Source organism: Budorcas taxicolor, chromosome 13, assembly GCF_023091745.1.
Source record: "Budorcas taxicolor isolate Tak-1 chromosome 13, Takin1.1, whole genome shotgun sequence".
NCBI lineage: Eukaryota > Metazoa > Chordata > Mammalia > Artiodactyla > Bovidae > Budorcas > Budorcas taxicolor.
In genome coordinates, this window is record NC_068922.1 from 20584640 (window position 1) to 20601343 (window position 16704).

The 16704-nt window shown below is 36.8% G+C and overlaps 1 protein-coding gene across 1 annotated transcript in view; it reads left to right on the plus strand.

Moving 5' to 3' along the window:
- Positions 1 to 16704, plus strand: part of MALRD1 (MAM and LDL receptor class A domain containing 1) — a 603405-nt gene that overhangs the window by 241614 nt on the left and 345087 nt on the right. The window contains exons 26-27 of the mRNA XM_052651192.1: positions 5003 to 5250; positions 9378 to 9669. Coding sequence (XP_052507152.1) covers positions 5003 to 5250; positions 9378 to 9669 — 540 coding nt within the window. The remainder of the gene's footprint in view (positions 1 to 5002; positions 5251 to 9377; positions 9670 to 16704) is intronic.

Genomic DNA, 16704 nt, shown 5'->3' on the forward strand with positions numbered 1-16704 from the left:
TCAGCCTTCTTTATCATTTAGCAGCAGAATTGTAAAAAGGTGTTAATGTAATTCCCACTATCTGGTTCTGTATGTGAAGAGCTCAGAAATTGCCAGCAACCTATTGTCTTAATTACAAGTAAAAGTCTGAACAGACTGAAAAATGAACAACTCTTCTTGCATCCATAGGGCTTCCCCGATATCTCAGTTGGTAAATAATCTGCCTGCAGTGCAGGAGACCTGGTTCGATTCCTAGGTCAGGAATATCCCCTGGAGAAGGGATAGGCTACCCACTCCAGTATTCTTGGGCTTCCCTTGTGTCTCAGCTGGTAAAGAATCTGCTTGCAATGTGGGAAACCTCGGTTTTATCCCTGGGTTGGGAAGATCCCCTGGCGAAGGGAAAGGCTACCCACTCTATATTCTGGTCTGGAGAATTCTATGGACTGTATAGTCCATGGTGTTGCAAAGAGTTGGACACAACTGAGCAACTTTCACTTCACTTCAGGTCAGTCACTCAGTCATGTCCGACATTTTGTGACCCCATGGACTGCAGCAGGCCAGGCCTCCCAGGTCCATCAGCAACTCCTGTGGTTTACTCAAACTCATGTCCATTAGGTCACTGATGCCATCCAACCATATCAACCTCTGCCGTGCCCTTCTCCTCCTGCCTTCAATCTTTACCAGCATTGGGGTCTTTCAAATGAGTTAGTGCTTCATATCAGATGGCCAAAGTATTGGAGTTTCAGCTTCAGATCAGTCCTTCCAATGAATATTCAGGACTGATCTCCTTTAGAATGGACTGGTTGGATCTCCTTGAAGTCCAAGGGATTCTCAAGAGTCTTCTCCAACACCACAGTTCAAAAGCACCAGTTCTTGAGCATTCAGCTTTCTTTACAGTCTAATTCTCACATCTATACCCAACTACTGGAAAAACCATAGCTTTGACTAGATGGACCTTTGTTGGCAAAGTAACGTCTCTGCTTTTTAATATGCTATCTAGGTTGGTCATAACTTTTCTTCTAAGGAGCACGCGTCTTTTAATTTCATGGCTGCAGTCACCATCTGCAGTGACTTTGGAGCCCCAGAAAATAAAGTCAGCCACTGTTTGCCCCTCTATTTGCCATGAAGTGATTGGGCCAGATGCCATGATCTTACTTTTCTGAATGTTGAGTTTTAAGCCAATTTTTTCACTCTCACTTTCATCAAGAGGCTCTTAAGTTCTTCTTCACTTTCTTCCATAAGGGTGGTGTCATCTGCATATACGAGGTTATTGATATTTCTTCCAGCAACCTTGATTCCAGCTTGTGCTTCATCCAGCCAGTGTTTCTCATGATGTACTCTGCATGTAAGTTAAATAAGCAGGGTGATAATATCACTTCAGTTCACTTGCATCCATAAGAGAGGGGAGGACATAGCGCAAAAGCTGTCCTCAAGATTGGAAATACAGGCAGTCTATACAGAGAGTCAGAATTTATCAGAGCAGAGACTTGCAAGCAGTAGCCACTTCAGAAATCAGTTGCTAGGATAGGAAAACTTGAGTTATATTGATGAGTTGCTGGAGGCTTAATGTGGCCAAGCCTGAGTGTTAAAATCTATAGGGGAACACAGCCATAAGGTGTGCTCCCCCACCACCGGCCCACTGTGAGATTTATTTCCAGGAGTTCAACCAGGTTCCCACATTAAACATTGGAGAAAAAAGAATCCCCTCCTTCTTCCAGCAGGAGGAGGGATAAAGGAATCATTTTGAAATTCACCAAAGCACTTGTTTCTTCTTAACAAGTCCTATCATTGGGGGAAGCTATTATTAGTTAACAAGAGCCTGCATTGCTAGGGTATTATCAGAGCTTAACTGATAGGGGGAGGAGAAATAATGCTAGCTTCCTCTAGGAATCCTGTTTCACCTAAGAAGTGAGGGGGAAAGAAATCCTGAGAACACTTGTGAAATTCAGTGCTGAGGCATAGGTTCACTAAAAGAGACCCAAGCATAGGACCATAGCACACTCTCCCTCCCCCATACTCACCACCACATTGCTAAAGGCCTGCTTCTGTGAAAGTGAAGTCGCTCAGTCGTATTTGACTCTTTGCAACTCCATGGACTGTAGCCTGACAGGCTCCTCTGCCCATGGAATTTTCCAGGCAAGAACACAGGAATGGGTTGCCATTTCCTTCTCCAGGGGATCTTCCTGACAGAGGGATTGAACCCAGGTCTCCTGCATTGCAGGCAGACTCTTTACCGTCTCAGCCACCAGGGAATCTCAAGGCCTACTTACAGCAGTTCCTTTTACCTGGTATATCATGTCTGGTTATCAAGAAAAAATTACAAGCCATACTAAAAGACAAAAATAGAATCTGAAGAAACAGAACAACCATCACAACTAGACATGGCAGGGATGTTGGAATTATCAGACTAAGAATTTAAAACAATTATGATTTATATTCTAAGGCCTCTGGTAGGTAAAACAACATGCAGGAAGAACAGATGTAAATCCTAATAAAGACCCCAAAAGAAATGATGGTGATTAAAAACACTGTAACAGAAATGGTGTCTTGATTAACTGAAAAGTAGCCTGAATGTGGCTGAGGAGAGAGACCTGCGCTAGAGGGTATATTAATAGAAGTCTCCAAAACTGAAAAGCAAATGAAGGAAGACAGAAAAACAGAACAGAATATTGGGGGACTATGGGACAACTATCAAAGATGTGACTGATAGGAATATCTAAGGGAGAAGAAAGAAAGGAACAGAAGAAATATTTGAAGCAATAATGACTGAGAATTTTGCCAAACCTATGGCACATAAAAATCACAGATACAGGAAGTTCAGGAAATATGATTCTGGATAAATGCCCAAAAAATCTACACGTGGGCTTAACTTTTAACATTACAGAAAGTCAATGGTAAAGTAAAATTTCTGAAGGAAGTCAGAGGGAAAAATACCTTACTTATACACAAATAAAAGTAAAAATTACATCCAACTTCTCCACAGAAACAATACAAGATAGAAGAAAGTAGAATGACATTTAAAGTGTTGTAAGGAAAAAAAAACAACTGATGTAGAATTCTGTACCCTGTGAATTTATCCTTTAAGTATGAGGAAGCTATAGACTTTCTCAGACAAACAATAAGAGCATCTGTTGCTAGTAGACTTGCCTTGCAAGAAATGTTAAAATAACTTTTTGAGAGGAAAAAAATGATCAGAAATTCAGAGCTATATAAAGAAAGGAGTATCAGAGGAGCAGTAAGTGAAGGTAAAATAAAAAATGTTTTTTTTTAATAATAGATAGTTTGTTCAAAATAATAAAAATCTATAATGTATTACATATGCTTATATATTTATGTATATCTATATATGTGTATGTGTGTATATATACATATACTTTGTTGTTTAATCACTAAGTCATGTCTGACTCTTTGTGACCCCATGGACTGTAGCCCTCCAGGCTCCGTGGGATTTCCCAGGCAAGAACACTGGAGTGGGTTGCCATTTCCTTTTCCAATACATGTGCTTATCTTTGTGAAATTAATGACAGCAGTAATATAAGAAATGAAAATGAGGAATTAGGGTTATTTTGTTATTACAAGCTATTCACACCACCCTTGAAGTGGTATGTTGTTATTTAAAAGTTGTCCTGGATTAGTTGCAAATGTATAATGTAGACTCTAGGGTGACCAGAAAAAAGCAAAAAAAGAAGAAGAAGAAAAAAACGGTAGCCTGTATTTTAAAAAAGAAAAAAAAGGAAATCAAGCCTGGAGTGCTGCAGCCCATGGGGTCGTGGAGAGTTGGACATGAGAGTGACTGAACAACAACAACTGTCAGAGACGCATAGATTTGGCAGGCAGAAAACCAATAAGGACGTAGTTGAACTCAATAATTTTTACTGTTCTGGAAATGAAAGAAAAACTTAAGCAATGTGGTATTAAATAACAGATTTAGTTTCTGTGACTTATTATAATAAATCATTGCAGTTTTAACCTTACTTTTTCATTTCACAATTTTATTTTCTCTAAAATGAGTATACATTAAAAAATAATTATGATGATTAGTAATTTTTGCTTCAGGCAGTATTTCCCATGCCAAACTGTGTTGAAAAATAATGAACTTCCTAAATTCCCTACCAAGAGCTGAGAAGCAAAGAGGAGAAGAGAGAAGAAATAAGTTACTTTGATTAAATAGGGGTTTGGAGGAGAAAATGTGTATAATGCTAACATTTTCCCATGGATTTTGACCCTGGGACCAGATTGGTGAAGAAATAAACTTATGTAAGTCATTAGTTTGTTACATCTCTGTGTGTAACAAACTAAAATATTCTATTTTAATGTTTCTATCAGGATAATATTGGTAGGTTTTGAATATTGCATGATGTGGCAGGATTACTGTAAATTTTTTGGTATTTTTAAATGAAGTATAGTTGATTTACAATGTTGTGTTATATCCTTTGCCTTTATAGTTTATCATATAATATTGAATATAATCCTCATGCTATACAATAGGACCTTGTTGTTTATTCATTCTCTATATAAAAGCTTGCATAAGATTACTATAATTTTTTGTTTTTTCTTTTTTTAAATTTCATTTATTTATTCAGCTAATTAAGCAGTTTTTTGCCAGGCACTGGAAAAATGGCAATGAACAAAACTGAGCAAAGTCTCTCCTTCATGAAACATGCATTCTGATGAGTGAAGAGTGAGGGAAGACCAAAAAAATAAAATAAATAGATAAAGATATGATATATTAGGAAAGTGCCAACAATAAAAATAAAGAAGTGAAGCAGGAGAGAGTTGAGTATAGGAGATTTTAGATACACCAGTAAACAAGGATTCACTGACAAGGTGATATTCAAATACAGATCTGATAGAAATGAGTGGGCAGGGCATGTGGACATTTGGGAAGGAATCCTGGCAGAGAGAGGGGCAAATTCAAAGGTCCCTAGACATGAGAATGCTTTATAAAATGTGATTTTGGATAGCATGCTTTATCGGCTAATTTCCTTTTTCTCTCCACCATATATTGAAAAATGTTTTCCAGGTGCCTCCAGGGGGCGCTGTGATTTTGAGTTTGATCTTTGTTCCTGGGAGCAGGAGCAGGATGATGACTTTGACTGGAATCTGAAGGCGAGCAATGTCCCTGCTACAGGCACAGAGCCAGCGGCTGACCACACCTTGGGAAATTCATCTGGCCATTACATCTTTATAAAGAGCTTGTTCCCTCAGCAGCCCATGAGGGCAGCCAGGATTTCAAGTCCAGTCATAAGTAGGAGAAGCAAAAACTGTAAGGTATGGAGAAAAAATTAAAACAGAAATGTTATAAGCAACTTCTGATAGAGTCAAAAACAGAAAACAGAATGGCCAGAACCAGACCAAAAAGTGAGTTTGAATGCACTCAACTTGGAATTTGGTGAGAGTCAGAAAGTGAAGATGAAAGGGAAGGTTTGTTAGAACTGTTGGAAGAATTTATCCTGTGGATAAGTTCCATAGACAAGGAATCTTGGAATCCATTGGAAAAATGTCATGGTTATTATCCATAACTATGGGTGAAAGTGAAAGAAAGTATTAGTCATTCAGTCATGTCCAACTCTTCGCAACCCCATGGACTGTAACCCACCAGACTCCTCTGTCCATGGAATTCTCCAGGCAAGAATACTGGATTGGGTTGCCATTTCCTTCTCCAGGGGATCTTCCCAACCCAGGGACTGAACATGTGTCTCTGCATTGCAGGCAGATTCTTTACTGTCTGAGTCACCTAGAACAAAGTAAAATATTGGTTGTGTGCACTCAGGGAACTTGGCACTCATTGGAATTATGGGAATTTCATCATAAGGAAGAGAATTAAACAGCGAGAAATAGTATATAGTTAAATATTTCCCAGAACTAATATTAATCATAGTTGACACCATGATAAAATGGTTGCACATCTTCACGGAAAATTAAAGACTGAAGTTGACCCTTTAAAAGGTAGAATTTCTAGATTAGGAAAAAATGATTTGGCGATTATCCTGTGGAAATTTGAAGAAAATGTTTATAGAGTGTTAAAAATATAAGTAGAGTTGTTTGGATCTTCATATGATGACTATGCATTTGCAAGGTCCTTCACTTTCCTTTATTATTTGTGTGATTGTCTGTTTTTATTCCCCAAGGGATTTGAGCCAGCTAGGCTGGGAGCTAAATTTAGCTTTACATATAAATTAAGCACTCAGAAATGACTTCATGGCATCTTTTTATAAGAGGTTAATGTGTGAATAAATGTGCCCTTTATATTTATGACAAAAAATACAGTCTTCATAGCTGTGAACACATGTATTTGGACTGGTGTATTCCTCAATGTCTGAACACTGAAAAGAAAAAAATTTTATATCCAGAAAGTTGCTAGCTGATCAAAGAATCAAACTGGGAGGCATGATTTAAATCTTTATTATCTTCAGATTGTCATATTCTTGTATGTTTCTTTCCACAACACAGAGAGTCTTAACTCCAGAAGGAGGCATGTTAAATCTTTGCTCATGGGCTCTCCAGCTGAACCTGTATTTACTACAGGTGTTTATTCCTCTGTTTTATACTGACCACCCTTCACATCCTACCACTGTCCCAGCCCAGTCATGCTAAACCTTTAGTTTGTCTTAGGAGATTTTCTGTCTCAGCTTAAGTCGATTTCATAGTTTAACACTCAGAGTAATATCTCTCTTCTCTCTTTAGGCACATTTAATAGATTTTCTGCAAGAAAGTGACATGATCAAAGTTTGAAAGACGTAACTCAGCAGTCCAGAATGGATGTAATGAAAAAATACACAATTAAACTTTAATTAGTTTGGCAAACATTGAGTTTTAGAGAAGCAAAGAAGTCAAACTGAAATTTTATATACTTCATGTTTAATTTTCAATTAACTTTCCAAGATGGTGAATATACAGATTTATAGATATAGACACAACATATATAAACCTGGTGTTCTGGGGTTTTATTTTCAAGAAAGTGTCGAGTAATTTGGAAGACAACAGAAAGAAGACTTCTTAGCTTTTCTATTTAGACTTCCTCTAAGAATGTTCAATAGATTTTTCATACTGTAGTAACCAAGGGTTTCATTCATCTCTATTTTTGCCTGGTCCCAGAACTATAGTTCCCACTGTTTTAAACATCTGTGTGAGAATAATGAAGTATGCCTAGGAGAAGTGTCCAAAAATTAATGATGAATGGTTCATTTTATGAATATTTATGATATAGATTGTATACAAAGAAGTAAGGAAAAGTCATGCTGGAAATGACTGGGACTCTCAGATATAAAAAATGTATCAAGTGAGCAGAAATGACCTCCTAAACTTTCATGAAAATCCTTTCTGTCACTTAACCTTGTGGAATACCTTCAGGCAGAAAAAAATCAAACTGGACATTTTTCTACCTTCTGAGGGATGGGTGGAATACAGAGAAGGATGCAGACCTCTGAGTAACTGAAATTTCTGGTGAAGATGCCTGCTTAAAAGAATTCAGTACTCGACAGATTTTTATTTGCTCCTGTTGCCCTGTGATTATGTTACATTGTCACCAAGTATTCTCTGTAGAAATGGAGTGTTTGCGTTTAGATGTTTGTTTGCATGTTAATCCAATGGTATCATTCAGAAAATGGCCTCAAGAAGATACAGAAGTGTTTATGTGACATAAAGCATATGCCTTAGGCTTTCTGTGCAAATAAGACAAAACAAGGTAGAATACTGGGAAGACCATGTGTATGACTGCAGGGGCTCCAAACAGCTGTGTGCTATTGCCTGTTGGATAGTTTCCTTTCTTGCGTTCTGACACTGCTCAAGAGGCTGGCCTCAGACCCTTTTTGAAGTTAATTTTTAATGGAATATATTTGCTTTACATTGTTGTGTTAGTTTTCTGCTGTACAGCAAAGTGAATCAGCTCTGTTGTTATTTAGTTGCTAAGTCATGTCAGACTCTTTTGCAGCCCCATAGCTCCTCTTCACGAGATTTCTCAGGCAAAAATATTGGAGTGGATTGCCATTTCCTCCTCCAGAGGATCTTCGCGATCCAGGGATCAAAACCATGTCTCCTGAATTGGCGGGTGGATTGTTTACCACTGAGCCACCAGGGGAGCCCCCTGGAATCAGCTCTACACATACGTATATCCCCTCCTTTTTTTATTTTCTTCCTCTTTAGGTCACTACAGAGCATTGGGTAGAGTTCCCTGGGCTGTACAGTAAGTTCTCATTAGTTACCTATTTTATACATAGTGTCAGTAGTGTATATATGCCAATCCTGGTCAGATACTTTTGTTTCTCACTTTGTGCCACACAGGTTTGACCAGCCCCCCCAGAACAAGCCACAGTGGTCACAGAGTTCATGTTTTCCTACACTAATGTGTTAATCAATAGAATAAACATTTTTGGATCATAGAGTAATAGCTGAAGTTTGGGTATTATTCATCAGCTAGGAAATTTGCATAGATTGACTTCACAGAGCTTACCTCTTGATGCTCTTTGAAAGTATGCATTATGTATATGGTTTAATCACATTCTTTATCCTTTAAACACATTCATTTCCCTTCTCTAGAATATAATATCCATGAGTACCAGTGTTTCTAAAATGTTATTTTCCTGCATGAAGATCACCCACCATTAGTTTTCCCTCACTCCTAAAAATGACAAGCTAAAAGCTTAAAAACACAGAGTCCCTACTCTTCCTAACTCATACTCTTCTTTTTTTTTAGAATTTCCCCAACTTTCTCCATCAGTGTGTTAATCACCAAAAATCTGGTAAACTCCATATTTGAAACACTGAAATGTTAATCCTTGGAAATACTCATATTAATTTTTACTTGGGGGTAAAACTCAAGTCTACTCTTCTAAAACATTTCAAGTAAAATTTAGAAATTGCTATTCTGGTGGTTTTGCTCTGTATAGTAGAGCCCTGAGGACCTTGAAGAACTGAAAATGTGTTTCAAGTAAAGAATGTGGTGGAATAAGCAATCAAGTACTCTGCTGTTTTGAAGGAAATGATTTAAGTTTCATGAGATGGAAATTTTCTTTAGTACCTGATGTTTCCTAATCATGAGAAGTCTTTCTATATAATACAGCACTTTTTAATGATATTTTTATCCCTTTGACAGTGGATTTTAAGAGTTTGTAGAGGAATCCTACTTTTATAAGTCACAAAAAGGAAGTAAACGCCACTCATTTTTTCAACTAAATTCCTGCTTGGTCCTTATTGTACTACATTCCATGTTTTGCAACATATGATTTAAGGCTGGACTATCTTCGTTCATTGATAGAGTATTCACTAAGCAATAGAACATACAGACCTATTTTTTCTTCCAGAATCTGTTAAGAAAAGAGAGGACAACATGATATAATTGAAAATAAGATGAAATTAATTGTACTAATTATTTATATTATTTCTATTTTTGGTTGCAGATAATTTTTCATTACCACATGTATGGACATGGCATTGGAGCGCTCACCTTGATCCAGGTATCAGTCTCAAACCAAACGAAGGTCCTACTTAACCTCACTGTAGAACAAGGCAATTTCTGGCAGCGGAAAGAGCTAGCCCTGTCTGGTGATGAGGACTTCCAACTCAAGTTTGAAGGCCGCGTTGGGAAGGGCCACCGCGGTGATATTGCACTGGACGACATTGTGCTGACAAAGAACTGTCTATCTTCCCATCACTCCATGAAAGAAGAACTCTCAGTGCCTCTTCCAACAGGTACGTTTTGATTTATGTAGTTAGTGCTTTTACAGAGTGGTAGGTGGGAAGGAAAGAAATGGAAAAGAAGTGACCTAAACACCTAGTGAATTATTCTTTTCATAAGGAAAAATCTTTTTGAATCTAAAATGTTATCTTTCAAGCCTTTACTCATAAACTTGTCTTCCAATTTTTTCTCCAAGCTTTGGTATATTTACCAATTCCCGAGTTCTTCGTTTAGTCAGTATCTTAGTAGATCAATAAAATAAGGCTCCTTTGTTTTCAGTTTGATTCAGATTTCAATCTGAAATAAATATCATTTACTCTTAATAAAATGTAAGAATATCTAGAACAGATTTATTCCATTTTAATTAGATATTAGTGTGGTCATTTTTTATACTTTATTCTCTTTAGACAAATACTTGATTCATTTGAAAGAAATGGCAACCCACTCCAGTATTCTTGCCTGGAGAATTCCATGGACAGAGGAGCCTTGTGGGTTATATAGTCCATGGAGTCACAAAGAGTCAGATATGACTGACCGAATAACACTCACTCACTTATTCATTTGAATGGTTTAATTTATATATTTAAGTCATTTAGATGATTGCCTATGTCCATCCATTCACGTAAAAATATTTGGGTATTTTTTCTTAATAATTAGATTAAAATGTTGACTTGATAAATGTCCAATATAATACATAGATTGGCAGTATTATGTGGAAATAGTAAGTAGCATTAATCCCTATAATATATTAGAGGTATGAGATGAAAATAAATACAGTATATAGTGTTAAGAAAGCAAAAGAACAAATTTTATCAATTGATAACATGATATATATTAATATTTAAACTATGAGTTTGGAGAAGAAAATAAAAATGCCATTCCTTTTGTATATAAATTAGATATTGTAAATGAGAAACAAAAGTGCTTTAAGAAGAATGAACTAATTTATTTGTGCTGACAACATGGTGGGTGGAATGGGGAACCATGCCATTTCTGCCTTGACTTCCTCATTCGTTTCACAGGGAGTGTTTTAATTTGGTTAAGAGGATGTTTCTAGATAAATGTTTCCCCACTGACACATAATTAAGTCAGGATGTTTGCTTGAAGTTTCCAGCACTATATGGAATGGTACAGAGTAAAACAAACATTTCAAATTTGTGTTGAGGGATATATATACTACCAAGTGAAAGTTAAAGTTGCTCAGTTGTGTCCGACTCTTTGAAACCCCATGGACTATTCAGTCCATGGAATTCTCCAGGCCAGAATACTGGAGTGGGTGGCCTTTCCCTTCTCCAGGGGATCTTCCCAAACCAGGGATTGAAGGCAGGTCTCCCACATTGTAAGTGGATTCTTTACCAGCTGAGCCATCAGGGAAGCCTAGATACTAACAGGAATTAAATGTAAAAGCATTTCAGATGCCTCAGAATAATCTACTTCTTGAGAAAAACTTCACCTTCTTTCTCTGTAGGAGATCTGATGACAGCTATGCTAGCTCTTGTCCAGATCTGACCTTTTAAATAGTAAATGTTTGATCATAATAAAAAGTACTCTCATAGCATCCAAGTAACAAGAGTGCAAAAGTTTTATGTAGAACCACTTTAAACTTCAATGAACAACTACTAAGTGGGATGCCAGAGGAACAAACCAATCTCATTGGGAATTTTAAATTCTTAAACCTGTGAAATCTGGAATGAAGTTTCTTAAACAAAAATGAAAAGACTGCCCAAAGGAAAACTTTAAAGTATCTACCAAGTGGTATAAATTATATATTAATGATAAAATTAAGGGTGCATGTTAATATCACTAGAGTTCTTTGTATATCCTGATGCTACTGGAGATATTCTATTAAAATTTTTGATGAATAGAAATTGAGATTCTGCTCTTAAGAATATCTTATTGTGATAGGGGAGAATAGGAAAACCATCTCAAAAACCACCTAATATTAGGTTAAATATAATAAAGTGCCAGTAGAGAGTATATATATAATGTTATGTATACATGTGTTTAAACATATTTGGGGGAGTGTCCTGGACAAATTTTTTAAAAGCCAAACTGCTTTTTATTAGTCTTCATAAAAGTTGGTGTAAGAGAATTCAGCAATATCATGAACTTTTAACAGAAGTATAATGCAAGCCACTAATGTAAGCTATTTGTGTAATTTATATATGCTAGAAGGTATGGCAAAACCAATACAGTATTGTAAAGTAAAATAAATAACAAAAAATAAAAAAAAAAAAAAAAAAAGAAAAACACTGGAGTGGGTTGCCATGCTCTTCTCCAGGGGATCTTCCTGATCCGTGGATCAAACCCGGGTCTCCTGCACTGCAGGCAAATTCTTTACAATAAGAGCCACAAAAGAAGCCTCATACTTAGGAGTAATGTAAAAATGTCACCACTATCCATATAACTTAACATTGTACCAATATATTAATAAAATGTTATGAAAGAAAAAAAAGGTAAAGTTAATTTTTAGAATATATTTTGCCATTTCCTTCTCCAGGGAATCTTCCCAACCCGGGAATTAAACATGGATCTCCTGCATTGCAGGTAGATTCTTTACCGACTGAACTATATCCTTGTGTCAGCTCAGTTCAGTTCGGTCGCTCACTCATGTCTGACTCTTTGTGACCCCATGAATCACAGCACACCAGGCCTCCCTGTCCATCAGCAACTCCAGGAATTCACTCAAACTCATGTCCATCGAGCCAGTGATGCCATCCAGCCATCTCATCCTCTGTCGTCCCCTTCTCCTCCTGCCCCCAATCTCTTCCAGCATCAGGGTCTTTTCCAATGAGTCAACTCTTTGCATGAGATGGCCAAAGTATTGGAGTTTCAGCCTCAGCATCAGTCCTTCCAATGAACACCCAGGACTGATCTCCTTTAGGACGGACTGGTTGGTTCACTTTGCAGTCCAAGGGACTCTCAAGAGTCTTCTCCAACACCACAGTTCAAAAGCATCAATTCTTCGGTGCTCAGCTTTCTTCACAGTCCAACTCTCACATCCATACATGACCACTGGAAAAACTATAGCCTTGACTAGACGGACCTTTGTTGGCAAATTAATATCTCTGCTTTTCAATATACTCTCTAGGTTGGTCATAACTTTTCTTCCAAGGAGTAAGCGTCTTTCAATTTCACGGCTGCAATCACCATCTGTAGTGATTTTGGAGGCCCCAAAAATAAAGTCTGACACTGTTTCCACTGTTTCCCCATCTATTTCCCATCAAGTGATGGGACCAGATGCCATGATCTTCGTTTTCTGCATGTTGAGCTTTAAGCCAACTTTTTCACTCTCCTCTTTCACTTTCATCAAAAGGCTTTTTAGCTCCTCTTCACTTTCTGCCATAAGGGTGGTATCATCTGCATATCTGAGGTGATTGATATTTCTCCTGGCAATCTTGATTCCAGCTTGTGCTTCTTCCAGCCCAGCGTTTCTCATGATGTACTCTGCATAGAAGTTAAATAGGCAGGGTGACAATATACAGCCTTGATGTACTCCTTTTTCCTATTTGGAACCAGTCTGTTGTTCCATGTCCAGTTCTAACTGTTGCTTCCTGACCTGCATACAGGTTTCTCAAGAGGCAGGTCAGGTGGTCTGGTATTCCCATCTCTTTCAGAATTTTCCACAGTTTATTGTGATCCACACAGTCAAAGGCTTTGGCATAGTCAATAAAGCAGAAATAGATGTTTTTCTGGAACTCTCTTGCTTTTTCCATGATCCAGAAAATGTTGGCATATCCTTGTGTAGTTCACCCTGAATCATGACTGAACCCTGAATTAACTCAATATGCCCCAAGTATTATCATTTTAACACAAAAACTATGTAAGATAATAATGAAGTATTCTATATTCTTATTTTCAGACTTAACCTTTAAAATTCAGTGTGTATTTTACCACTACAACCCATCTCAATTTGGATTAGCCACATTTTGATTGCTTGATAGCCACTCATTCTATCCCAGTACACAGGAGATGAAGTAGGTACTGTAGGGCACTTTTATATAAGTCTGACAATTGGGTTCCATTATTTGGGGTCGAATTTGTGAATTCCAAAGAATTTCAGTTCTATTCTCATTTAAACAGAAGCAAAAATATACCCCTAGGCTAAATGGGGAAGCACAGGTAGGTACCATGTTCTAGTGAAGTAGGTACTAATTTCAGACATTCTTCTTACTTGGTATGTGTTGTACAACTTCTCTGAAACCCAATTTCCTCATCGGTTATTCAAAAAGAACCAATTTCTTAAGTTCTTAAAAGAAAAAGAGGTAATTACCTATATGGGCTGCCCAGGTGGTGCTAAGGTGAAGAATCCATCTGCCAGTGCAGGATATATAAGAGATGCGGGTTTGATCCCTGGGTTGGGAAGATCCCTGGAGAAGGGAATGGTAACCCACTCTAGTATTCTTTCCTGGAGAATCCCATGGACAGAGGAGCCTGGTGGGCTATGGTCTATAAGGTCACGAAGAGTTGGACATGACTGAAGCAACTTAGCATGCACACACGCAATCACCCATATAATTTACCTAATCTCATGTCTGGTATATTCTCTTGTTTGCCATGTATTCAGTAAAAGCTATATTATTTTACATTATCTGATATTTTGAGCACCTTACCAGTATTCCTTAGATGGTATAGACATTTGAGTGTGAGCCTCCATTATTTGTATTTTATTAAGAATATATTTCTACCATGTGTTTTAGCAAAGTTTTCTCTCTTGCAGAGATCACAAGCATATAATTATTTTATATTACATGGTAACCATTCAATCTATTATTTATTGGAAACCTCTTTAATTTAGTAATTTTTATTTGTCATGAACAATGTATGTGTATGGCTGTATCTTTGAAATGTTTCTCAGTTTCTCAGTACTGCAAAAACACTTAACCTGGAACTTTCACAGGTAAATGGAGGATAAATGATATTCAGGCAGTGGCTATATCCACTGAACTTCTGAAAGTGACTTTAGTTCACACACACTTTTCATCTATATTCATGGGCATAGGCTAATAAATCCATCAAGGACAGCTTAAAATAGAAAAAGACAAGAGGAGGCGAAACATATATATTTAGGAAGATGCAATTGAACTGAATCTGGAATTAGTGATTCTAATCAGTAAAATAAGAACCAGAGCTTTATTAGCAAAGTAATATTAGGGGGTTATTATTGAGTCTTTAGAAGTTATATTTATAAGCTTATTTTGATGGCAATTTTGTTAATTGCTAAATGATGATGGAGAAAAATAATTGTTTAATGAATTTTAATAAGAAAAAGACAATCAAGATTCCTCTTTTAAACGTCTGTATGGAAATTCAGCCACTATCATATTGACTGATATTTAATAAAAATTTTAATTATAATAAGGACAGAGACCAATTCTAATTTGTGTGTGCATACACATATGTGTTTTAAGTAATTTATATATATGAGTCATAATTATGTTTTAACATGACAATTAACTTTTGCTTAAAAGATATGTATAAGAGAGTTTGAGGTCGATGTGTACACACTGCCAAATTTAAAATGGATAACCATCAAGGACCTACTGTATAGCACAGGGAAGTCTGGTCTCAATGTGATGTGGCAGCCTTGGTGGAAGGGGAATTTTGGGGGAGAATAACATGTATATGTATGGCTGAGTCACTCTGCTGTGCACCTAAAACTATCACAACATTCTTAATCAATCAGCTATACTCCAATATAAAATGAAAAGTTTAAAAAAGGCCAAAAAAATGTATAAGGCAATGGAGCATGAATGGATTAGCTTCTCTTTGAAGCCAAGTATTTCCTTGAAATCCTTGGGGGGAATTTAAAAGTCTCGTACCTGCTGATGAGAATGCTGGCATAGCAACTCAGAGTCCTCCGCTGGGAAATCTGACTGATTATACTTGGCTCTGTAATTTAGCGGACCCTGTATACACGGTTTAGTGCTAAGTGCGTGTGTTTCGGGTTTAAAAAGATGAGTTTGGACTTTTGTACTGCTTACTCCTTATAAGGTGTCACCTGATCTACTTAACCTCTCTAATTCTTATCTTTCTTGTCCATAAAAATGGAGCTATTGGAATCTACTAAGTGATCTGAAAAATAATGGAGATCATAATATATAGTATGTTTTAAGCAACCATTGGCATACAGTCAGTGTTTAGTACATCTCCTTTTTTCTAGCAATTCTCTCCCTGTTGGGGAGATTATGAAATTAAAGTGTGCATAAGTTGAAATTTCTTAAAAGCATGTTGTAAACTTGTTTTTTTCTTCTTCATGTTCCATTCGTTGCTTAAAAATTCAGATTTCCTCTCACCCTCCTATTTTCTTCAAAGAATTTGCTCTCACAAAAGCCCCTAAATTGCTAAATTCTCTAGTTTTATTTATTATTCATAATAAACAGTGAAGAGGAAAGAAGTGGTCCTAAGATTCAAGGAAGTTGATGACTTGTGTATGATGTGGTTGGGGGCAGAGGAAAGTTCATTTTAGATATACAAGCTTACTCCACCCAGTGTTTTCCAAGTTAATATTTTCCCAGTAAAATATCTGTTGATTTTCATGGAATGCCTATATTTCACTCTGGTTTTTTTAATTTTTATTTTTTAGGGGGGATAATATTTATATTGGAAACTATATTTGCACTACTCAACACTGAGAATACTGTTTAAGCAACATATTGTTTAGAAAAGTCTCAAGTTCCGTTCCAAATACAGTCAACAGACAATGAGGTTTTGAAAATTTCATGCAGTGACCATACAGAGGAAGTTCATCATGGACACTGCTCTGGTTAGGGGAAGCATGAGAGTAGTATATACCCTGTAAAATATTATTTTATTTGCGCATTTGTTCTGACTATGTTTCTTCAGTGCATATTTTTGTCTAGTTTAAATAAGAAATTCCTCTAGAAATTAAGAAAATGTTGAAAAAAATTGAAAGTGAAAACAAAAGAGATTTCAGTGTAAGAGAAAATAAGGGAAATTATAATGTTAACCAATATGAGCTGGTTCTGAAGAGGTAGATTTAAACAATAATTGAGAGGGACTTCCCTGTTGGTCCAGTGGGTGAGCCT